This window comes from Notamacropus eugenii, chromosome 5, assembly GCF_028372415.1.
Source record: "Notamacropus eugenii isolate mMacEug1 chromosome 5, mMacEug1.pri_v2, whole genome shotgun sequence".
In the NCBI taxonomy this organism is placed as follows: domain Eukaryota; kingdom Metazoa; phylum Chordata; class Mammalia; order Diprotodontia; family Macropodidae; genus Notamacropus; species Notamacropus eugenii.
The window spans coordinates 421,990,522-422,016,337 of NC_092876.1; the positions used below are offsets into that span (position 1 = coordinate 421,990,522).

A 25,816-nucleotide genomic window follows, 5' to 3' on the forward strand; every position below is an offset into this window, starting at 1 on the left:
AATCAGTTTGTGTATGGCTGAATTAGGGCAACTTTGTAAAGGCAATAAATTAATTATCCTGTAGAAAAGTACAATCCAATTCAATTTAAACATTCATTAATGACATTGAGGATACAAAGCCAAAAGTGAAACACTTCTTTCCTTCAAGGAACTTACAAAGGGATGAATAAATGACATTTTCATAGGACCATAGATATAGAGCTGTAAGGGAATTCAGTGGCCATCTAAGGACAATAAATAATTATAGACAGCATTTATGTAGCACTTGCAACAAACTCAGGACATAGGCAACATTGTTACTCCTAATTTACAGATGAGAAAACTGAGGCAAACCAAGGTTAAGTGACTTGCCCAAGGACATGCAAGGCAGCTAGTGTCTGAGGCTGGACATACCAGGTCCAGTGGCAAGGTCTACCAGCCCCCAGTAAAAGCCATCTAGAAAAACCCCAATCATTTTATGTAAGGAAACTCCGAGTGGAAGTGACCCATTCAAGATAACGATGGTATTGACAAGCAGAGACCACATCCCTTTTATTAAGGGGATTTGTTCTGTGAAATTTGGATTCTGCAGGTGAGGACTTGGAGGGTCACACGTGGCTTGGAGGCTACAGGTTCCCCAATCCTGGCGGACTGGAACCCAAATCAGCTGCCTTTCAAGTGGGTCACATGGCAAGCTCTTCATTCTCATTTGATTTTCACAACAGCCCCACGAGGGGGATATTACTATCCTCATACTGTAGATGAAACCCAGGCAAAGACCGACCATCCCAAGCTCCTTGGAGAGGAGAGGTAGCAGGTAAAAGGCAGCTCTGGACCTGGAATCAGATGTTTACTGGCTGAATAACCCCGAGCTCGGAGGGCAGGCACCGTATTTGCCTCTTTCTGCCCCCAGCACTGAGCACGGTACTTGGCACTTGGTGCGTGCTTAATAAATGTTTGCTGAATTGGAATAAAAAAGGACGGTCTCTCCGAAGCTTGGTTTCTTCCATTGTAAAGGAGAGATAACTGCGCACGGAGCACGCTACAGTCAGAGCACCGACCCTGCCCCGGGCTGGAGCGAACTCCGTGTCCGGAGGCTGGAGGGGCCAGGCCCGCCCTCCGTCCTACCGGCCTCCTCCGGGCAGGCAAAAACAGCGATTGGCACGTCCGTCCGTCCTTCCCCGGGGGGCACAGGGGCCCGCGCTAGAGAACGTCCCAGAAACGCCCAAGGCCTGGAGTGAAACGCCAAGTAACCAAACTTCCAGGAGCGGCCTTGTTGTTGGGAGCCGCGGGCCCCTCCAGGCCCCCCTCCCCCCTCCAACAGGCTTTTGTGCCACCGTGGGGGGGCACTCACCTCCGCCCATCCCCCAGCCCCTCCCTCCGGCTCTCCTCCCCGCCTCCGCTCCCGCCATTCCCCCTCCCGCGAGGGGAGCACACTGAGGTCTCCGCCGTGCGCCCCGGAGCCGGCGGGAAGGAGCTCGGCCGTCGGCCATCACGTGCCGCCGCCGTCACCGCCGCCGCCGCCGCCGCCGCCGCCGGCCCAGCTCCGTCCTCCAGCTCGAGAGGAAGTGGGCGGGGAAAAGTATCTTGGAAGGGAACTGGGGAGGGGGAGGGGAAGAGTGGCGGGAGGAGAGGTACACGCCGCCGAGAAACAGGAAGCGGCTGGGAGGTCTGAGCCATCCCAGGGTGCCCCGCGCGGCGTGGACTCGGCCGCTGCCGCCATCCCGCTGGCTAAGAGCGATAGAGAGCGGAGGAGGAGGAGAAGGCCCGTCCCGTAGCTGGCCTGCCCGCCCGCCCGCCCGCCGGCTTCCTGACCCCGAGTGGAGGTGTGTGTGCGTGCGTGTGAGTGAATGAGTGAGTGATTGTATGCCTGTGTGCGCGGGGGGCCGTGTCAACGAGACGCCGAGCGCAGCCGCCGCCGCCGCCGCCACCAAACGGACATGTTGGAGCCCAGCGCCGCTGCCGCCTCCTCCTTTTCTCCTTCCTCTGAACGGGACTGAACTGGGGACCTGGCCGTCCCCGCCTCCTCGAGCCGCCGCTAGCCCCCAGTCCGCCGCCCCCTCCGCCCGGACCTCCACGTCCTAGCCAGCCTTCTCTCTCCCGGCCCGGCCTCTCCGCCCCGCTCCCCCGCCGGCTCCCCCTGCAACGCGAGGTCTATGAAACCGGCGGGGCCCGGAGCAGCCGCCGCAGCGCGAACATGGACGCCGTCAACGCCTTCAACCAGGAGGTGAGCGGGGCCCAGGGGCCGCGGGCCGGGGGGAGGCGGCGGCTTCGGCGGCTGGGATCTTCCCCTCCAGCTCGCCCAGAAGGGGAGGAGGAGGAGGGCTGGGGAGGAGGCGCCTAGCTGCCATTCAGCGGAGCAAACAGGGCCGCCCCCGGCACCTTCCCTTTCCCGCTCCTCCGGACTCGGGCGCTTTGGCGCTGCCGGGGGCGCCGTGCGGTGCCAGCTTCGGGGAGGGAGGGAGGGCGGCGGGGCCGGCTGCCGGGCGAGGTCCCTGCTCCCCCCTACCCCCCAGCCTTTCCCCTCGTCCCCTCCCCCACCCCTCCTCCCGGGGCGTCGACCTCTCTCTCCCCGCGGAGACTCGGCCCCCTCCCCTCCCCCTCCCCCTCCCCCTGTTCCTGTGAACTTCTCCCCTGCTACCCAAGTGTGGCGGTTCTCTCCGCTCCCGCTGAGTGCCCAGCCTCGCCGTGCCCCGGCCGGGAGGGTGGGGGTGGGGGGAGGGACACACGTGTGTGTATGTATGTGTGTGTGCGTGCGTGCGTGGCCGCGCGAGAGCGCGGCGGGTCTGTGGGCCTGCCGGGTGTGCGCTCTGGCCCTGGAGCGGGTGGGGGCGACCCTCGGTCCCGGGCTCTCACCAGGAAGGAGGGGAAGCTGCTCCTGAAGCGGTGACTGCGATCTCCCCCTTGTTCCCCCCCGGGTTTTGGGACCTGAAGTTAGACCGAAAAACCCAACGGGGACCGGGCAGGCCAGCCCGGCCCTCAGTGCCGGAGTTACAGCTCGGGTGCTTCCGACGGGGCACGTTTACTTGTGGAAAACCCTGGAGAAGAAACCCTCCCTACTTAGACTTTAATTCGCTAACTCACCACGCGTTGCTTTAATTTGAACGATAATTTAAAATTCCAGTGCTGCGAAACGCAGTTACAAATTTAAGACTTGTAATGGTGAGAGTCGGATTCCCCTCATCCCCCAAAAGATCAGATAGTCAGCCTCCCCAAATTCGTTCAGTGTAGTTTTTCATACTAAAAATTGCACACAAGTTGCCATTCTGAGTTTTACTGTCAGCATAGTGTACTCGGTTACACTTAAGTTCTTGACTAAGATTATAGGGCAGTAAATACTGTTTTAGGAGTGACTTAAGAATGATAAAGTAGAAACAGACACTTAGGAGGTGTCCAGCAAAACTTCTCTGTGCTTGTTTCTAGTAAAATAGGTTTCAAAGCAGTGTCACCGGGATTGATGCAGAGAGGGGTTTGTAATCATATGCTAGCTATTTCTAAGTTGAAAAGTGTGACATGTGTATCAAATGCTTTGCAAACCGTGAAGCTCTGCCTAAAAGTCAGATGTTATAATTCTTCGCTAGATTACAGTGTTATTTTTTGTTGCCAAACTTTCCCCACCATTCATTAAAACGAATTAATTTTTTAATCTGTTAGACTAGGGACTGAACCTATGTGAATTTCATAATGCAGTCTTATCTTTTTTTTTTTTCATCGTGGACTCCTTTGACAATGTGGTAAAAGTTTATGGACTCCTCAAAAAGTTTTTAAACACACAAAATGAAGTACGTGATTACAAAAGAAACCAATTATGTTGAAACATAGTCACAAAAATATTTTTTAAAAACAGGTTCATGGACCCCAGATCAAGATTTTAACTTTGACATTCAAGCTTTCTTTTCTAAAGTCAGTAATTGTTTGTTGTCTTCTTGGGGATACTGTATACAAAAGTAAATAATTAAATATCTCTAGTTTATAAAAAGTTTTTAAACAATATCTGTGATTGTATGGTAAATTATGTAGTAATGTTTGTGGACATAAACCATTTGTTATGAACTTGCCCAATTCCCCACTCTTATAAATTCATCTCAATTGACAAAGAAGTTACTGCTAAATGTTATATCATAACTGATGCTTAAGAGTCAACAAAATGGTTAAAGATGTCATTGTAGAGCATGACATATATAAAGGTTTTTTTATATAAAGGTTCTTCTTCTAGGTGTTTACTAACCATCTCTTTATTAATAATATGTTTTAAATTTTTCCCAGGAACAGAAGTCAAGCTCCCTCTTTTGCAAATTGGGATATTTGCCTGTCTCCAGTCTTGGGTTACCACTCCTGTTTTTCAGTTATCTTTCAAGTTCTAACAGTGACTTAACAAGTGTATCTTCTGATTGTTTGAATACATTGGGATTTAGTTCCTTTTAGGCCTGGTGATTTGAACTCTTCCAAAGTAGCTTGCTGTCTACTTACCTTGGGTTTCTTTCCTTAGTAACTGTTTTGTTATGTCTTTTTCATTCCAAGGTTCATTCTCTTTTGGCAGAGCAAACAGAAACAGAATGTGAGTTGAGTAGCTTTGTCTTCCTCCATCATCCAATTTAACCCCTAACATACTGTTCTACGGTATTTTATCCTTTCTTTGATCTTTCTTTTCATAGTATGTCTTTAAAAAAAAAAAATCTCAGTTCAGCTTATTATGAGCTTTAGCCCTGTTAATTTTCTCATTTCTAATTGAATTTTCTCCTACTGTTTACAAAACTATTCAGATCACTAGCATCCTTCACTTGATCTTACTCTTTCCTCAGGCTATCCCTTTCACAAACTCAGAGAAAAAGCCATCTACCTAAGTTGTCCCCTTTTTCACTTCATTCTTCTTGACCCCTTGCAGTCTGCCTTCTAACCTCATCACTCACCTGAAAACCTGTTCTTTCTTAAGTTATCAGTGATCTTTAATTGCCAGATCTGATGTCTACAGCATTTGACACACTGTTGACCTTTTTTTTTCTCCTTTCGCATTTTCTCCCCTCCTTGGGTTTCTGTGACACTTGACTGCTCCTTTCTTCTCAGTCTCCTTTTCCAGGATTGTCATCATTGTCCCAAGATTCTGCCCCGAGTTCTTTTCTCTCTCCACTCATCACCTGATTATCTCTATGCAGATAATCCCTAGGTTCTCTACTAAGCTTCTCTTCCTCATTTCTAGCTCTTAGATATTTTTGAACTAGATGTCAATCCTACAGGCATTACTCATATTTCCCCTCAACTCTTCCTTTTTTCCAAACTTCTCTACTACTTAATCAGGGGTACCATTATCCTCTCTGTCTCCCAGGTTCTCAGCCTTGGTGTGTTCCTCGACTTTTCACTTTTACCCCTCATATCCAGTTAGTTGCCAGCTCTTGTCATTTCTTCCTCCCAATATCCCTCAAATTTGTCCTCTTCTGTTAGTTCACACAGCACAATTCTAGTTGAGGCTCTTATCATTTCCCACCTGGACTGCTAACAATTAGAGATAAAGTGACTTGGCAAAAATAATCTACTATTTTGCCCCCCCTACTAGTTTACTCCTTCCCTGGCCAGGATCCTGCTATTTCTGCATTTTAAAATGTTGGTTCAGAAATTCAAATCCTTACCTAATATGCCATATTTAAAACCATTATTTACTTCCCTAATCTGCCTTTCTCTCCTGAGATCTATCTGCTTTTGATGGGCAGCAGTGATGAAAGTGCCATACATGCCCCTAATGTTTTCTGTTTCTTTTTTTTTAAAATATATTCATTTTATTTGTTTTTAATGCTCTACAGTCACTACCATAAAACTTAGATTTTTTTCCCCCCACCTACTCCTCACCACCCCCTCCCTCCCCAAGACAGCATACAATTCTATATAGGATCTACACATACGTTCCTATTGAATACATTTTCATTATAGTCGTGCTGTGTAGAAGAAGTAAAATAAATGGGAGAAATCACATAACAAATCAAAACATAACACACACACAATGATCTGCTACATTCTGCGATTGAATTCCATAGTTCTTTCTCTGAATGTGGAAGGCATTTTGCCTTAGAAGACCATTTGGGATTTTTTTTTTTAATGTCCTTGCATTGCTATGAAGATCCAGGTCTACCAGAAAAACTTCTCGCACACTGTGGTCGTTGCTGTGTACAAATTTCTCCTGGTTATGCTCTTTTCACTCAGCATCAGATCATGTAAGTCCTTCCAGGCCTCTCTGAAGTCTTCTTGTTCATCATTTCTTATTACACAATAGTATTCCATTACATTCATATACCATAATTTATTCAGCCATTCCCCAGTTGATGGGCATCCCCTTGATTTCCAGTTTTTGGCCACCACAAAGAGTGCTACTGTAAATATTTTTGTACATGTGGGACCCTTTCCCATTTTTATGATCTCTTGGGGATACAGTCCTAGAAATGATATTGCTGGGTCAAAAGATGTTTTCTATTTCTTGCCCAAGGTTTCTTATTAACTCTTAGCAATGCTTTCTAAATTACTTCTAGCACTATCATTTGTACTCAAGAGATTAAAACCAAAGTATGTAATAGTGACATGATTTGACAAATTTTGAGAAATTTTCTGTCAAATCAGGGAGTTTTGTCTTTGGGAGACAGCAAACCTTATGTATTTGTTACTAGCTTGACAAATAGCTGCCTCATTACTACTCTTGTTGCTCAGAGATTAGATAATCTTTTATGGCATTTAGGGATTTGCATCATCAATTATTAGTGGACAAGTAGCTGCTTCCTCAAAAGATCTACCTTTCTTCTCTTGGTAGAGCTTCACATCTGTAGCTTAGTTCTAAGGTTCAGTTTGAGGTCCTTTTTCTTTTTCTCATAGGATCATATATCTAGAGCTGTAAAGCTAGAGGAAGCTAGACAACTAGAGCTATATAGAACTAGAAGGGGCTTCAGAGGGCATTTAGTCCAGTGGCCCAGGGTATTTAAGTGATGTTTCTCAAGGTCACACAGGTAGTATCAGAGGCAGAATTAAAGTCTTAAGTCCTCTTGACTCCAGAATTGATGTTTCTTACACATAGTTATAGTTCCAAAGGTCACAATTCCCATTTGTCTTTTTTCTTTTCTTTTAGTTCTCATGTTCCCTGATAACCTGCAGGTGGTGGGGCATTTTTTTTTTTTTAAGAGTCCCTTCCCTTCTAGGAAGGAGTACTGTAAAGTTAACAACTGCTTGGCAGAGAAGCAGTCAGCAGCCAGGTTGGATTTATATTAGAGATGGCAGTCACTCTGTCCAGATGACAGATCGAAGCCTATACTTCTATACTGAGATATAATAAAGGTAGAAAATAGCACTTGTCAAGTAATTGGATATAGGGAGTGAGTGAGAGTAGTAAAAGATGATACCTTAAGTTAGTAACCTGGGAGGATGGTGGCATTCCTTGATTATAATAGGGAAATTAAAAAGAGGGGAGAATTCATTTTTGGGGATTTTGAGATTAAAATGTCTATGAGACTTGTAGTTTGAGGTATTTGGTAGGCAGTGGGAGACTGGGAGTCAGGAGAAGAGGGTAGGACTAGACAAATCTGAGAATCATTTGCGTAGAGAAAGGAATCCATATGAGGTGATGTGTTTCACCAAATGAAATAGTATAGGAGAAGAGAAGACCTATGACAAGATCTTGGGTCTGAGTTTGAGCTGTTGTTGCTGTTCACTTTTTTCTGCCCTGGTCACTTGCCTGTAGGTCAGATTTGTGTTCTTAGACTGAAAAAATGACCCACTCACTGAATTTTCTCATTTGATTTCCCCACCACTATTCAATCTGCCATTCTTCTTGGATCATTGTTGGAAGCATAGTAGAGGGAGCTATACTGCTTCATTTTACTCTTCCAGCTCAGTGTGTTATTAACTGTATAATTAAAGGACAACCACAAAAGGGAAATTCAGTAGGGTCTTTAAAAAAAAAAATAGCCTTTTAAAGGATAATAAAATTCCAACCCCTACAGGTACAGAATCAATAAAGAGATGTTACAAATTAAATCCCTATAGTGGATGACAGATAAGAGTTGTTGTAAATGGGAATACAATGTTTATATGTTTTGTGTATTATTTTTTGATAAATTTTAACTGTTTTGACTATGTTATGGGGTCAAAACTTTTTTTTGCAGGAATAGGTTTCCAGTTTTATATTAGTGGGAAAAAGAATTTTTCAAAAATCTGTTTTATCATAAATGTCTTTGTCATTAACCTTATCATCAACTTAGCTGTTGTTAAGTGAAACACATTTGTACAGTTAATTTCAAATCTTACTGTACTAGTAAAGGGGATGAGGGAAGAGGAAATAAACATTTAAGTGCCTGCTATGTACAGGTACTGTGCTAAGTGATTTATAAGTATTATTTCATTTGATCCTTACAACTACCCTGGGAGGTATGTGCTATTATTTTTCTCATTTTACAGATGGGGAAGCTGAGGCAGGTTAAGTATCTTGCCCAAGGCCACATGTCTAGTAAGTGTCTGAGGCACTATTTAAAGTCAGACCATCCCAACTCCCAGCTCAGCTCTCTACCCACTGTGCCACCTAACTGACTCCAGTAAAGGAAAGCAAAGTTGAAAAAGATGCAGTTTAAACACATTTACAGAAATGCCTAAGGTTATGTATCTGGGTGGTATAATACAACTTCTGGAAGTAGGAGTAAATAGCTTTGGATTTCCTGCTGAAGGAAGATGATGTGTTAACAGTCAACTTACTCTCTAGTTGAAGGTGGTCTTATAGGTCCTTCAAAAATTTAAATTGAGTGGGATAGACCTCAGTATTGAATAATGTCTAATATTGACTTTATAATATAAACCCATCAGCAAAAAAGTATTAGTATTATTACTGAAGTTAACTTTGCACTAGTGGTTAGTAGAGAGGTATATAATCCAAATGTCAACTGTATTTGACTGTAAGATGTATTTCTGTATACTAAATTGATTAAAACTACCTTAAGATGGAGAGTTAGGCCCAATTATAGTGGATAGAGTGCTGATTAGAGTCACACCTGGGTTCAGCTGGCCTCTTACACTTACAGGTTTGTGACTATGTGCAGATTAGCTTCTCAAAGTCATAGGAAACTCTGAGACTGTATATGACAGACTAGTTGTAGCTCTGGTTTGGTAAAAGGAATTTCTAAATTGGGAACATTATATGCTGAAGAGATGACTGATTTTGCCCCTTTTTTCCTTCCCCTCCAAAAAAAGAAAAGAAAAATGTTAAGCTCTAAGATTCCTGAAAATTCTGAGGCCACAAGGAAAAGGCTTGTGAATTTGGTGGAAGATAGGGAAAAAGTTTAGGATATATATTTATGTATTATGTATGTATATGTGTGTGTATATGTTTTTTAAAACTTAGCCCTTTAAAAATCAGTCTAAAAGTAACTTGTAAGTTTAGACACACACACACACATAAATTTTCTGTAATACCTTTGTGAAGACCTGAGGACTATCTTAGCTTTTCTCCCAAAATGAGGGGGAGGGTGTTTTTTTTCCTTAACTTTGCTTTTTTCTTTTTTTTTTTTAAACAAAATTGTTCTTTATATAGCTAGATCTGTGAACCCAAATCTAAGAAAAATAATGAAAATATATCAAAGTAGTGAAGTTAGTCACTTTATTTTGGCCCCTTGTTTAAATCCTTTTAAGTCCAGTTCATTCACAAAGTATCTCCTATAAGTGAAAGGTCCAAACCTCTCTCATATCTTCCATGGAGTTCAGTGGTTAAATATTTGAGGTACTAAGATTTTGTGGTAGCTAGGTGGCAAAGTGGATGGAATTCCAGGCCCTGAGTCAGGAAGACTCAAGTTCAAATCTGCCCTCAGACATTTACTAGCTATGTGACCCCAGGGCAAGTCACTTGACCCTGTCTTAGTTTCCTCATCTGTAAAATGAACTGGAGAAGGAAATAGCAGTCCACTTCAATATCTTTGCCAAGAAAACTCCAAAAGGTGTTACGAAGATTTGGACATGACAGAGCAGCAGCACTGGGATCTTAACTCCTAATAAATAAAGTTGAGGCAGTCCCCCAGTTGATACATGGTCAAAGGATATAAACAGGCAGTTTTCTTTTTTAAATTAAATTAATTTTTTAATTAATAAAAACGTACTTTCCCTCCTACCTCTCCAATTCCTTCTTAATAAAAAAGAAAAACCCTTGTAACCAATCTGCTTTATCAAACAAAAATTCCTGCATCAGCCATGTCCAGAAAACTGTCTTAATCTGTAGCCCAAGTCCATCATTCTGTGTCAGGAGATAGGTAGTATGTTTCAACCATGATTGGTCTCATTGTGTTGATCAGAGTTCTTAAGTCTTTTAAAGTTTTCTGTATTTATGGTGTTGTCACTATGTAAGTTGTTCTTCTGGTTCTACTTACTTCGCTCTGTATCATTTAATACAACTGTATGGTTGTAGTGCAGTAGTTTTTCTGAAACCATCCCCTTTGTTACCTTAGAGCACAGTATTCCATCACATTAATTTACTATGACTTGTTCAGGTATTCTCTAGTTGGCAGGTAATCCTTTAATTTGTGTTTCTGTCACCACAAATGAGCCCTTTTAAATGTTTTTGTACATATTTGTCCTTTTTCCCTTTGATCTCCTTAGGGTATAGCTAGACTTAGTTGTGGTATCACTGAGTTAAAGGGTTTAAAAGCTTTTGAAGCATAATTCCAAATTGCTTTACAGAATAGATGGACCAACAGTTCATAGATCGCCAACAGTGCATCTAGCGTTTGTCACTTGTCCTTCTTGTCAGTTTTGCCAAACTGATGTTTGTGAGGTGGAACCTGAGAGTCGCTTGAATTTGCATTTTTTTAAGTATTAGGAAGTTAGAGCATTTTTTCATATGATAGAACACGACAGATGAGGGTCTTAGTAGAGTGGAACATATTTTTACTGTTTCACAGTTAAAAGTTGTAGAAACAATGAGATCCCATTGTGCTTTTTAAAAAACTGATTATAAGCAAAGAAAATATCAGAACATAACCTTCATTGCCTTAATAGGTTTTAAGAACATCAGCCTCCCTCATATAGCCTTTGTGAAGTTAAACTATTAGAAGCTGTTTGGATTACCCTAGGTAACAACTGCATCAACTCCTACCTCTCAGTTTGTTTACTTGACTGATCTTAAGTTGAGTTGTTTTTACTTTTGTCCAACTCTTTGTAACCCCATTTGGGGTTTTCTTTTTTTTTTTAACAGTACTTTTTTCCAATTATACGTAAACAATTTTTAGGGCGCATTTTTACAAAATTTTGAGTTCCACATTTTTTTCCTTTCCTAAAATGGTAAGCAATTTTAGATAGGTTGTATATGTGCAACATGTAATACATTTCCATATTAGTCATAGTTGTGAAAGAAGAAATGGACAAAAAGGGGGAAAAAAAAACCATGAGAAAAAGAAAGTGAAAATAGTATGCTTTGATTTGTATTTGGAGTTTTCTTAGCAGAGATACTGGAGTGGTTTGCCATTTCCTTCTCCAACTCATTTTACATATAGGGAAACTGAGGCAAACAGCATTAAGTGACATTTCCAGGGTTACATAGCTAGTGTCTGAGGACACATTTAAGTGCAGGTGTAGCAGCAAGCACCCCAGCATACATAGGAGGGCCTGCTATACAGGTTCTTAGATCTGCTTTTCAAAAAGTAAAGCACCTTTTCAGGGGTCAACCATCTACTTTAATTACATTCACCGACACAGAAAATACAGGCAGAGAGATAAAGACCAATAGACAGGGCTTCTAACTGTGTGACCATAAGCATCGCAAATCAACAGACTGCTCCAACTGTGTGACCATTACATACATACATAGTTATCGGAGAGAGAGGAGCATGAACCTTTTTCCAAGTCCCCAAAGTAAAACCTCACCTCAGCATATACACACTTTTCAGAGCCTGAGGGCATGACCCAGTGTCTCATTAGAAATTAACAAAAAGTATCTGAGACCTATTAATGGGCAGGGAAGAGCTTTAACTCTTAATTAACATAGCCGGTCTTCCTGACTCCAGACTCTGCCCTCTATCCACTAGGTGGCCTAGCTGCCCCAATTTTAAAATATTTCTTCTAAATTCAAAGTCTTTTAAAGTTGTTTGAATTTACAATGTTATTATATAAATTATTCTTCTGGTTCTGCATATTTCATTCCACATCAGTTACAAGTCTTGAATTCTCTCAAACCATCCCCTTTATTTCTTATAGCACTATAGTATTGGGTTATGTTCATTTGTTTAACATAATTTGTTCAGTTGTTCCCCAGTTAAAGAACACCCCACCTATGATTCCAGTACTTTGCCCCCACATAAAGGGCTGTTATAAATATTTTTTTACATGGGAATCTTTTTTCCTTTTCTTAAAAAAAAATTTCTCCACAACAGTACATTAATGTGCCTGTTTTTCCTCCAATTTTTATTTTGTTTTTTTCTCTTCTAATTTTTTTTGTCAACTTGTTAGTATCATGGTTATGAAGTAGAAGAACTTTAATTTGCACTTCTTTAAATAATTTTCATAAGCTTTGGCCTGGGTAATGATTCTCATTCTTTTATATTTGAATTAGTTCCTCATATATCTTAGACATGAGACTACTAAATAGAGAAATTTGTTGAAAAGATTATTTTTCTCCAGTTATCTGTTTCCCTTTTACTTTTATCTATATTGGTTTGGTTTGTGCAAAAACTTTACATTTTTTATGTAATCATAATTGTCCATTTTAGCTAATGTTATCCTCTTTATCTGTTGCTTAGTCATGAACTCTCACCCCATCTGTAGATCCGAAAGGTAATTTCTTCTTGGCTCATCTCATTTATTTATATCACCCATTATGTTTAAGTTATGCATCCATTTGAAGCTTATCTTGGTTTATAATGTGAGATACTGCTCTATATCTATTTTCTTTCAGACTGCTTTTTATTTTTCACAGTTGTTGAAATCGTGAGTTCTTACTCACTGTGATCTTTGAGTTTATCAAATACTAGGCTACTGTGCTTATTTGCTTCTGTTGTATATGTTTCACTGATCAAACTTTATTTTTTAACAAATTTTTTTTTGATGATTATTGCTTTGTAGTATAGTTTAAGATAAGATACTTAAGGAAGGCTACTTTGTTGCTGCAGAAAATATTTGTTACTTTTTCTAGCTCTATAAAGTAATCCTTTGGTAGTTTGGTATGGCAGTGAATAAGTAAATTAATTGTGTTAGTATTGTCACTTTTATTGTATTGGTTTGGCCTATCCATAGACAGTTGATATATTTCTAATTATTTAGAGCTGTCTTTATTTTTGAAAATAATATTTTGTGCTTGCATTTCTATAGTTCCTCTGTGTCTTGGCAAGTGGACTATGAAGTATTTTATACATTCTGTCTTTATTTTTAATGGAATTTCTCTTTTTGCTGATTATTGTACAAAAATTTATTTTACATCTTCAATTTTGATGAAATTATTGTTTCAGTTAAATTTTTAATTGGCTTCCTAGAGTTCTATGAGTAAACCATAATAACGTGCAATAAGTGCATTTTGTTTCCTCTTTGTTGATCTTATTCTCTCAGTTTCAAAGACAGAACACCATGTCATTCCATCTGCTGTTATCCAAGTTGATATAGAGCCAGTTTAATTAACAATGATTAGCTACAGTTGTTCAACCAGATGTGAATCCACTTAACTTTACCATCATTTGTACCATCTCTTTCCATCTTAACCAAATGGACATTATGAGACTTGATCAGAGCAGCTGAAATAATTGCGCAAAGCATATAACTATTCAAAAGCAGCCTTCACCCTGACTGAAACTGCTTTCTCCAAAGTTATGAGGGACATGGTTTGGACTTAGGATTCCATTGGTATAAGGAATTCCCAGATGAGGAAAGTCCTTATTATTATGAAAGTTGGAACTTTATCTCAAACTTCTTCTCTCAGACAAAATGTTGTGTTAATATTCTTTTGGCTTTGGCAGGACTGTAATACTAACTCTTTATTTGTAGCTCAGACTTAAAATAGTGTCCTTTGCTAATTGTGCAGAAATCATGATCATTTATGTATTTTAAGTAATGTGTTAGGTAATCTTTTTTTCCTCTTAATGAAGGGATATTAATCCTAAAAAATAGGCAATTGCAAAATTAAAAAATTAAATTCATTTATTGAAGCAACTGTACTAAACATTAAATTGCCTTTCTGAACTTTGCTATTTATTTTAAGAGATTTAAAAAGGAGGCAGGATTAATGTTTTCTGTAGGATTCATCTGGGATTAGGCCCTTATCAGAAAAACTTGGCTGCAGACTTTTCCCTACTTAACTGTTAAGTTTCTGGTTTTACCTGCAATCCTTTTATTTATGCAAGAGTTTTCCAATTTTATGTCATCAAAGTTGTTCATCTCAGGATTCTGTCTTATCCTTTGTTTGGAATCCATAATTCTGAAAGGTAAAATTCTTCTTTGATTCCCTGATTTCTTCATATTTAAGTCATGAATCTATTTGCATTTTATTGTGGCATATGGGATGGGATAACTGTTTAAACCTAGTCTGTGCCACACCACTTTACAGTTTTCTCAGCAGTTTTTGTCAAATAATCTTTTTTTTTTTTTTTTGTCAAATAATCCTTATCCCTGTAGTTAGAGTTTTTGGATATATTAAACAATGTTCATTTGCTTCGAAGCTTGTGTATTTGCCAGCTATCCTTAGCCATGCACTCCAATTTGAATTTGTGCACCTGATTTTTTTTTAAAGTTTTTATTGATATTTTTTGTTTTTTAAATCATCATAGTTATCCCAAATATTGTTCATCCTCCTCCTGTCAAAGAATAATCCCTTATGACAAATAGTATTTTTAGAGGAAAAAAATCAGCACAACTGATCTTTATATTAAAATTCTGAAACTCTGGAAGTGTGCAATATATTGTGAATCTCCCACCTCCACAGAGGGGTAAATTGGGGAATTCTCATATCTCTTCATTCAAGTCCTGCTTGATCTTTATAATTTTGTTACATTTTTTTACAGTTTTTGGTGTGTAGTTATTACCATTTATATTGTTTTAGTTACTGTGTTTTGGCTCTGCTTAACTTCATTCTGCATCAGTTCATAAAAAAAAAAATCTTTCCATGTTCTCTGTATTCATCACTCATCATTTATTTCAGCACAGTCATATTGTATTACATTCGTTTATCACAATTTGTTTAGCCATTCCCCATTTGATGGGTACCTACTTTGTTTCCAATTCTTATCACAAAAAATGCTGCTATAAATATTTTGGAGTATATGGGAACTTTCTTCTAATTGATGACTTCTTTCCCAGTGATGCAGTCTCACTGAAAAGGGGTATGAGCATTTTAGTCATTTGATGTGCGTAAGTCTAAATCACTTTCCAAAATGGTTGTGCCATTTTACAGTTCCACCAAAAAATATTAGTGTGCTTACCCTTCCATAACCACTCCAACAGTGAAATGTCAGGGTTGTTTTGATTTGTATTTCCATTATTTGTGATTTGGACCATTTTTTCATTTGGTTGTGAATATTTTGCGATTCTTATTTTGAGAACTATTTGTATTTCTTGACCATTTACTTTTTTGGGGAGTGCTATTAGTCTTATATAATTGTATAACTTGGATGCTACACCCATATGAGAAAATTTTGATAGAAAGTTTTTTCCCCCATTTGATCACTTCCCTTCTTATCCTAGATGGATTAATGTTGTCTGTGCAGAAACTTTTCATTTTCAGCATTTGATTATTTTTTAACACAAATGTGAGTCTTTAGGTTTACTTTGGTGATACAGTAGATCCCTAATCTTTTCTAAGACCTCTGTGGTTTCATATTCTTGCTTAAGGAAGGAATAAATACTTCAAAGAAGTGCTGATGACATTCTAGTAGGGTGGAATGGGATTTTAGGAAACATTCTGGTTAACATGTTCTGAGAACCATTGAATCATTCAGTTTATCTTCATTTATCTTTCACTACATTACAGACTGGTTCATCTCCTTTGCCATTTATCATTTCCATGAAAAAAATCTTTTTACTTCTTTATGGAGATCTGCATGGTAGTTTATCTCATAGGCAGTCATTTTGTTCTTTCTTCAGTTGAGAAATTCTAGTGCATAGGGGAAGGAATTTGTTTTCTTGTTTTGCTAGTTCCCCATATGGAGAGGATCTTTGAAGAAAGGGATGAGCTGAACTTGTATCAGGCTTCTAGTACCAAACCCAAAGCATAGATGTCTAGTGATTGAATCTCGTCTTCTATGCAAGTTATCATTGGTAATAAGCTACAATGTATTTGTACCCACCAGACATTTTTGTCCATTACCCTTTGAGTGATTTTGATTCTTTGTAAGTCCTGGGTATTCCATGATTTGTAGGAGTAAGGTATCCCTTAGAATATTGGTGTTGAAAAGGTGGGTTTTTTGTATCTGTGGATGGTTTAGGTTCAATTAAAGTGCTGCACAACTTACCAAAAGAACCCTACTCTGTTGTTTTCTTCTTATTCAGTTTTGGGCTTGGCGCATTGCCTAGGTGAAGAGGAGTGACAGACTTTTATTCTTTTTGGAGAAAAATTTCCTAAATCATACTGAGTTCTTTAGTGTCTTACGGAAAGGAACAATACAGTAAAAATAGCTAGCATTTATGTAATGCTTTGAGGTTTCAATCCCTTATCTAGTTTTCTTTTTCTAAAAACCATGTAAGGGGTGGTACTGTTATCTATACTTCAGAAATGAGGAAATCCAAGGCCAGGGAAGTTGTGACTAACCTTGGATCATATAAGTGTCAGAGCCAGAATTGCTTCCAAGTCCAGATATGTCCACCACAAAAGTAATACTCCATCCTGTATTGAAGAAGCAGCAAGCGTGAAGCCTTGGTAATAATGTGTGAATATCTGTCTTCCTTTTTTCTCTGTACCTCCTGAGTTCAGTTTATTCCATTTAAGTCAATAATGAAAAAAGAAGGAAGTATAATCTTGAAATTTTAGAGTTGGGAAGGGACCTTAGAGTTACATTTTCTTTTTAGATGAGGAAATTGAGTTCCTTTACAACTAGTTAGGAGTAGTGTTTTCAGAGATAAACAATGCCATATTGATGACTTGGCACCTTTTGAAGAAAGAAAATTTTCACAAAAAGCCTTATCCTTTGAACTTTTACTAAGGGACAAGGCCCCCTAATATTTAGGAAAAGAGATGTGATTCCTCCCCCCCCAAATTCCTACTATCTAATTCATTAATTTATTTATAAAATGGCCATTTGTCCTCTTTTTCAATTTTAGTTTACATTCCTCAAGGGCATAGACTCTCTTAATTGCTTTTTATAGTAGTTTATATTTGGGGAATACTTGGTATTAGCCTGTATTTAAATATCAGATTCATTATTGAAACTACAATACTTACCATCCCTTCAGATTTTGAGTAAAATATTCTTTGTTCAGTGTTCCAAACTTTTTTCTCCCCTAAAAGTGGTTGAATTTTCACATAAGCAGTGATCATTTGTTAAAGCTTAAGGTATAAAGATTGATTTTTGTTCTTTTTAATTATCTGAATAGTGTTGGAAAATTTTAAAAGATCTTTGTCTTCCTTGAATATAGTAGGTTTTCAGCCAATGTTTATTGAATGTATGAATTAAATGAATTGTTGCTGATTTCAATTTGCATGTCCAATTAGAGAATAGCTTTAGTGAATTGTGAAGGTAATTTCCACTTATGGTGAGAAGATAACTGTATCAGGGGTTAAAATAATATCCTATAAAAACCAAAAGAGGTAAATATTTGAAATTATGTGAAATATTGCGTTATATGTAGCCTCTAATACATGGATCATGGCTTACTTGGGATTATCAAATTGAGTGGGCCTCATGTAAGTTTTGCCTCTGGGTTGGCATGGCTGTAAGAAATTTCCTCAGTGAATTGCTTCCCATTTGTTCTTTCTACCTTTTCTTACCTATAAGCTTCTGATGGCTCATTTCTTATTGTTTGGGAAATATGTCCTCGGCATACCAAGTTGGATACTTTGTCCAACAGAAACTTTTTAAAGGTGCCATTGAAATTAAAGAAATTATAGAAAATTGTAAATGGAGTCCTTGCTAGCTGAGAGAGAGACTATGTATGTTTGAAAGTTCCATCACTAGGTTGGCTGGCTTCCAGGGTAAATTTTTTTTCAGTCATTAACTCTTGAAGACCATCTTACTGAATTTCAAAGAATTGCCTAATGTGTACTGGCAGAGGGGGTATCATTGAAGTAAGAATGGAATAACCTTTTGTGGGAACTTAAACATCATTTATAACATTGTTTCTATTAAGGGAATACACTCAGAGTTAGCACCAAATGACTTAGACTTTCCAAACAGTTCGCTTCAAAATTGAAGAGACTCATATGTATCAAAACTACATCATTTAGCTTTCAGATTCAAAATTCATCTTGAGTGTCAGTATGCTGAAATGTTATTGCTTCAGCCAATTTGTCAGTAACCTGGTTCCTTACAGCATTATAACATTAAATTTTAAAAAGAAGATACATTTGTTAAGGTACAGCAATAGTAACAGTGTAAGGAATTTAAACCCTCCTTGGGATCCTCAGAGGCTTTCTAGTTGATGTCTATAGGCTGATCTCTTGGGTATATATGATGCTAATGCCTGTGCTTCTGTTTAGTTTGATATTTAATACAGATGTAAAATTGATTCATTGTATTATAACCTTCTCATAAAATCTGTTGACTTGTAGATTTTCCCCCACTTTGAGTAATAAGACAGTTGATCTGCATACACCCTGCTGAAATTTTTCTATCTAGACTAAAAACTTAGAAAGGGGATACCTATTTCCCTTAATTCAGAAAAAGGTCCATTTAGATTAAAGATTGGCGTGTCACATAACCTGTTTCAAAGTGCTTTTCTTAACTCTGATGAGCACAGGATACCTGTGGTTCTTATTTTTTTTGTCTTTTTTGTTGTTGTTTCTTGCTTTTTTAAAAAATATATTTGTTTCAACCAGCCAAGATACAACTTCTCACCTGCCACCACCTTACAACCCCTCATTTAAATATGTATAGTCAATCAGATTTCATGTATAGTCAAAACAAATTTCCCTTTTGGCTACGTCAGAAAAAATAGCCTCAGTCTGAGTCCTTCTGTTTCTTTCTAGAAGTAGATAGCATGGTCATTATGGTGATTAAAAAGTTCAGTACAATAGTATTCCATCACATTTATATAATGTAACTTATTCATCCATTCTCCAGTGTATGGATACTCCTTCAGATTTCCATTCTTTTCCACTTCAAAAACATCTATAAATGTTTTGTGTATCTTTAGAGTTTGTTTTGTTTAGGATTAATCCCTCTTTATTCTTCCCCTAGTTCTCTCTCCCCTTCCTCTCCTTTTTCCCTGTTAAGCAAAATATATTTCTGTACCCAACTATGTTTGTGTCTTTCCCATTCCCTGTTCTATGTTCATATAGATATTTACTTGTGTACTTTGTATGTGAAATAATTTCCCCTAACCTTCCTTTCCCTTCCCCCTCAATCTTTTCCCCCATCCCTCAGCAATTCCAGTTTTTCCCCCCCTTTCCATTCTTAAAATCATCAAAACACAACAGAACCTCTCCTAGAACCTGTCTATTTGGATTCTTTCTGTGGCCCCTAAATGATGGGGTTCAGAGGAGACACGTGTCATCTCCCTTATTTGAATATAAGTAGTTTATCACTAGTTATGTACCTTTTTATGTTTCTCTTAATTCCTGTGTTTGAACTTCAAAGTTTCTCAGGAATACTTGGAAGTTTTCTCTTTCATTAAAGGTCCATCTCCCACCCCACCCTGCACCCCAGCATTATAATACTCACTTTTGTTCAGTTAGTAGTTCGGGTCTATAAGCCTGTGTGTCCTTTACCTTTTGGACTATCATTCCAAGGTTACTGCTCCACACTTTCTGGGAAGTTTTTATTTTGAAGTTAACTTCAGTATGTGACTGGTAGATTTTTTTCTATTTTCCCACATTTACATTTTGCCATCTTCTAAGAGATCCAAGAAGTTTTCTTTTAAGATTTCATGAAGTATGATGTCTAGTCTCTTTTTTTGGTCATGACTTCCATGATTCTCGAATTCTTCTTCTACTTGATTTGTTTTCCAAGTCATTTGTTTTTGCTTTGAAATACCTTATATTTTCTTTTCTTTTTTCAATCTTTTGTTTTAATTTTAGTATTTCTTGTTGCTTCATGAAATCATTGGTTTCTGTTTGATAAAAATGTTTTATAGCACTGAACCAAACACAGATCCTGAGACATTACACTGGAGTGGACATTGAATCATTAATTATTACTCTGAGTCCAGCTATTCAAAACATCTTCTGAATCCTTTACCCCCTAGTCCTCTTAGCATCATGGATCTAGGGATGGAAGGAACTTGGGGCCATCTCATCCAGTGCCCCACTTTGCAAACAAGGAAAGAAGGGCTTAAGTTTAACGGAGTTGGCCCAAGGTCACACAGAGTGTTTGCAAAGGTGGGATTTGAACCCAGGTGTAATAAGACTCTGGAGCCAGTTCCACTTTACCCCTGTAGATGTTGCATCTCCCCCTTCAAGAATATCCCGAGAAACTTATCACATCCAGTGCTAAAGTTAAGGCCAGCTATATCTGTTGCATTTCTTTAATCAACTAGTTTGACAATCAGCCTTGTCACAAAAAAGAAATAAGATGTTCTTGATGCAGACATTCTGACTTTTTGGTATTCCTTAACTATGTCTTTTATAATTCATCCAAGAATTTTCCCCGGGAATGAAGTCCAGCTCACTGGCCTATAGTTTGGAGATTGTTCTTTTCCTTAAAAGAAAACAAATCTAGATATTTGCCCTTCTCTAGTCAAAATCATTTTCAGTTTTTAAAATATCAAATATTGACTTAGTCACATCTTCAGTGCCTGAAACTTGGCTAATTTGAGCTAGTGACTTAAATTCAACAAGGACAATTAGATGTTCTTTTACAGTTCCCAGTTAGCCATTTTTATTGAAAATTTCCAGTGCAGAGATAGTTTTCTTTGGCAGAGAAAACAGGCTAAAATAAGAATTAAACATCTCTGCCTTCTCTCTTTTTCTCCTCCTGTTATCATCATTGCAGTCACACTAAGGAGTCACTCTATCCCCTTTTTAATATAGATCAGAACCCTCCTTTTTGTTGCCCTCTTTCCTCAATAGTTTCAATTCATTCTGAGCTTTAGCACTATTTTTATAGTACTATACCATGCACTTATATAGCTCTTCTGTTACTGGCCCTCTCATCTTTCTATTTCTGTTTAAGTTGAATTTGGTTGATAAGTTCCCTATTATCACTTAAAGTTTGCTGTGCTGGATTTGGGAGATAAAAATTCAGATGTTTTAGTCAAGTCCAACTGTTTGTGACACTATTTGAGGTTTTCTTGGCAAAGATACTGGAGTGGTTTGCCATTTCCTTTTCTAACTCATTTTACAGATGTGGAATTAAGGCAAACTGGATTATGTGATTTGCCCAAGGTCACATTGTTAGTGTCTGAGGCCAGATTTTCATTCTCAGAGATGAGTCTTCCTGATTCCAAACCCAGTTCTCTATCCACCACATCACCTAGCTGCCAAAGTACAAGTACATAGAATAGAAAAATGTTTATCCATAAATTTTAATGGGAAACATAACACATAAATATACAGTTAACAAATATGAATACATATAAAGTTAAGGAAAATGTAGTTTGAAAGGGAGGACACTACCATTTGGGGGAATTAGGAAAAGATTCATGCAGAAGATGTTGTCAAAAGTTCAGTCTTAAAAGAAGAGGACTGAATAAGGTGGAGGCAAGGAAGGGAGTACATTACATGCATGAGGGATGATCAGAGTAAAGGCAAGGAGACGAGAGGTGGAGTATTATGTATGAGGAATAGAGAGAAGGCCATTTGATTTGTGGAGTACAGAAAGACTAGTAGTATCTTGTGAGGATAGAAAGATAGTTTGAGACCAGGGTGTATAAGGCTTCAGAAGCCAAACAGGAGTGAGTTTAATGAGTAGGACAATGACTTGATTAGATTTTCACTTTGACAGCATTGTGGAAAATGGATTAAAGTAGGGAAAGACTTGAGGCAGTGAAACCAATTAAGCTTTTGCAATTGCTAAAGAGAAAAGCATGGTATGCAGAGATGTGAGGGTAGAAAGGCAAGATTTGGCAACAGATTGCATGTGTGAGGTGGGGAGAGTGAAGAGTTGAAGATAAAATGATGGTTTCAAATGCAGGGGGTTGGTAGGATGGTGGTACCATCAACAGAAATCATAAAGTTTTGAGGGGGAGCTTTGCAGGGAAAGATAATCAGTTTTGCAAATGTGTAGTTTGATGTTTCCAGAGTATCTTATTTAAAACAACCAATAGGCAGTTGGTAACATGAGATTGAAGCTTAGGGGAGGAACTGGAACTGGGTATACAGATCTTGGGAGTCATATTCATGGAGGTGATAATTAAGCCATGGATGCTGGCGAGTTTACTGTGAGAGTTATAGGGAGAGAAGAAGAGGTCCTAGAATAGAACTTTGAGGAACAGCAACATTTGGGATGCATAATGTGTAGATGATCAGGAAGGAGACTTAAAAATGGGTCAGGTAAGAAGGATGAACTTGAGAAAAGATCATCATGTTTTTCACTTGTGATGACTTCTTCTATTGAAAGCCAAAGGGCTGAGCAAAGGACCAAGGAGTGAGAAGATTAGAAGTAGAGACAGTAAGGAGACTGATTTTTAAAGGAGTTTGGCTGAGAAAAAGAGGATAATATGTAGGAACAGAGCTTAGGGGAATGGTTAGGCATAGTGAAAGTATTTTAAGGATGGGGAAGCCTTGAGTATTTTGGAATAAGTAAGGAAGGAACCCACAGGTAAGTAGAGGTTTGATGACTTAGGAGTTTGGGGTTTTCTCAAGATGAATGTAATCTGTTGGAGAAGATCACAGTTCCCCTCAAAGTCAGATCTTCAGTCTTTCCCTTACTATGGGTTCATATGCATGTGTAAGGAATTGGCCTTGGGAAGAAACAGCACAGTCTTCCTTGTCAGAGACTTGGGGAAAGAAGAAACAGGTGGGAGAAGATATTAAGGAATTTTAAGAGAGGAGATGAGGGCAGCTAGGTGGCACAGTGAATAGAGTGCCAGGCCTACAATCAGAAGACTCATCTTCCTGAGTTCAAAACTGACCTTAGACATTTACTAGCTGTGTGACTCTGGACAAGTCACTTAACATTGTTTGCCTTGGTTTCCTCATCTGTAAAGTGAACTGGAGAAGGAAATGGCAAATCATTCCAGTTTCTTTGCCATGAAAACCTCAAATGGGGTCACAAATAAATGAACAAGAGAAGAGGGAGCTCATATGAGTGGTATTTATTTTCATATTTAGAGAGACTAGAAAGGTCCTTAGCGGAGGAGAATATAGAAGATACTTGAGGAAGAAAAATGTTTGAGAAATAAATGGGCAGAGTTGGAATGGGACATCACTGGACAGGGTGTTGTTGAGGGGATATGATAAGAGAACAGGAGATGAGGACTGAGAACAGTTTTCTCCTAAATAGCCAGTGATTAATAAGTACAGGGATGAGGGAGGACAGCAAAAGTCATGGGTGGGTGGGAAATGATCCCTTCAGCTAATTCTTATTTCTTCCTCATTGGAGTTACTTTCTTTTGTACCTTCAGAATTTTATTCTTGGGAGTTTGTAGATTTATAGTCTGTGAGATCCTACCTGCCTTACCTCTGAACCTTTAGAAATCTGCTTTCTCAGAGTTTAAAGGTTGTCAGATTATGCCAACATTTTTCTCTGTCTCCATTCTAGGACAGAATGGTCTCTTCCCTCCTCGAAACTCATCATTTCACCCTAGCCACTAACTCTTGTTAGTGGGAAGCAGATAGAGGATTGAATTTTCTATTGTTGATTCGTTACCTTTTGAAGGATGAAAATATCCTTAAAGCAACTCAGTCTATAAAGTGTCTATTAAAGTACCTACATTGTAATAGTCATAATCCCAGGTGGAGATACAAAGTCAAAAAGGAAACCTTTCTCTGCCTTCAAGGAGCTTATGTTGTCTTGGAAGAAACAAGCACTTCTGTGTGCTCTCTCTCAGTGTATACACACACACACACACACACAACATTTTTTGTTAAGAAAGATCTCATATAGAAGGTGGCACTTGGACTGAAATTAGCTATTCTAGGAGGCAGAGATGAAGGAGTTCATTCCAGGCATAGGAGATAGCTTGGGCAAAAGCACAGATGCAATATCTTTTTGTGAGAGGAAGTACAAGAAAGCTAGGTTGGTAGTCAGAGACCCTGAAGTGGGGAGAGTAATGTAGAGTGAGGCCGAAAGGGCAGGTTGATCTTAGGTTGTGAATAACCTTAAATGCCCCTCAGAGGAGTTTATATATGAGTCTAAAGATAATAGGGAATTACTCGAGTATATTCAGTAGGAAAATGACATGCTTTAGGAAAATCATTTTGGTAGCTGGGGAGAAACTTCAGGCCAACTAGGAAGCTTTTAAATAGTCCAGGTCAGAGATGATCTAAGATGTGGTAGCTTTGTGAATGCTATGTGTATGGATGGGAGAGATGTTTGTGGAGGTGGAAATGTTCAAACTTGGCAGTTGAGTGAATTTGTGGGGTAAGGGAAAATGAGGAATGAATGAACAAATAAAGCATTTATTAAGCTCTTAATGTGCAGAGTACTGGGGATACAAATAGAAAAAAAAGTAAGACAGTGACTTCTGTCAAGGAGCTCCCATTCTGCAACTCAGATGGTAGGGTCCTGTGGTCATCCTTAGGGTTCAGCAGCAAAGTAGGTATTAATATATCTTACTTAATGAACTAATAAAAAATACATCAGCTTCTGATGCCAAACCATTTGACAGTGCCAAGGACTTTGGCACTTTGGACCTTTCTTCTCTGCATCTTTGGTAGCTATGACTGTAGCACCTGCAGGATCAGCTGCCAAGTTGCACTTCCACAGGGTTATTTCTCAGGTTGAGGAAGCATTATGGTTCCCACGCCTTTTAATTTAAGGGTCCTGGGAGAAATTAAGACCTCCTAACTTGTAGATTGTAAGTCTGGGTGATGCTGCCCTTTATAGAAATAGGGAAGTTCAGAGGGGGGATGGGAGGGCAAGGAAAGACAATGAGTTTGGGGGGGGGGGAGGATATTTTGAGTTTGAGATGGCCCAGGTATTACAATGGGTAATACTGATAGAAAGCTGGGAGTCATTTGCATAGAAATGATAAGTTTCTCCTTCTCTCAAAGAAGGAGAATATATAGAGAAAGGACAAGAGGGTCCCAAGAAGAGCATTAGGTAGCAGTCAAAAGTTAGGGGCATGTTATGTGAATGATGGTATAGCGAAAGGATACTGAAGAGTGAAGCTGTCAGATGAGTGGAAACTGTCACAGAAGCCCACATGGAGAAGAGTGTTTCTGAGGGAGTTTTGGTAAATGGTGTCAGAGGAAGCAGAGGTCAAGAATTAGTAGAAAATTGAGAAAAAGCCCTTGGGTTTGGAAATTCAGGTATCACTGGTATCTTTGGAGAACTTAATTTCACTTGAGAGGTGAGAAGGCAGATTTTAAAGGATTGAGAAGAGAGAAAATGGAGTTAAAAGTAGACAGCTTTTTCTGAGAATTTGACTGAAATGGAAGAAAACTTTAGAATATCACTTGAGGAATGCTAGTGTCAAAGAAAGTGTTCTTAAGAATGGGGAAGAACTGGTTGTATTTGAATGCAGAAGGTAAGAAGCCAGTAGATAAAGATTGAACTTGAAAGTGGGGAAGGGATGATTGATTGTGAGGCCAAGTTGCTGGAGAAGGCAGGAATGGATAGGATCAACAGTTCACATAGAGAAGAATTATAATTCCCCTAGA

At 39.0% G+C, this 25,816-nt stretch overlaps 1 protein-coding gene across 6 annotated transcripts in view; it reads left to right on the forward strand.

Moving 5' to 3' along the window:
* Positions 1 to 1,549: 1,549 nt before the first annotated feature.
* SCAF4 (SR-related CTD associated factor 4) overlaps positions 1,550 to 25,816 on the forward strand; it is a 95,656-nt gene continuing 71,389 nt past the window's right edge. For 5 of the 6 annotated variants that reach the window (XM_072614999.1, XM_072615003.1, XM_072615002.1 and 2 more), the window contains exon 1: positions 1,749 to 2,206. In XM_072614999.1, coding sequence (XP_072471100.1) covers positions 2,177 to 2,206 — 30 coding nt within the window. In that variant the 5' untranslated portion in view covers positions 1,749 to 2,176. Of the gene's footprint in view, positions 2,207 to 25,816 lie in introns of all 6 variants that reach the window. The other variant, XM_072615001.1, reaches the window with a different exon arrangement.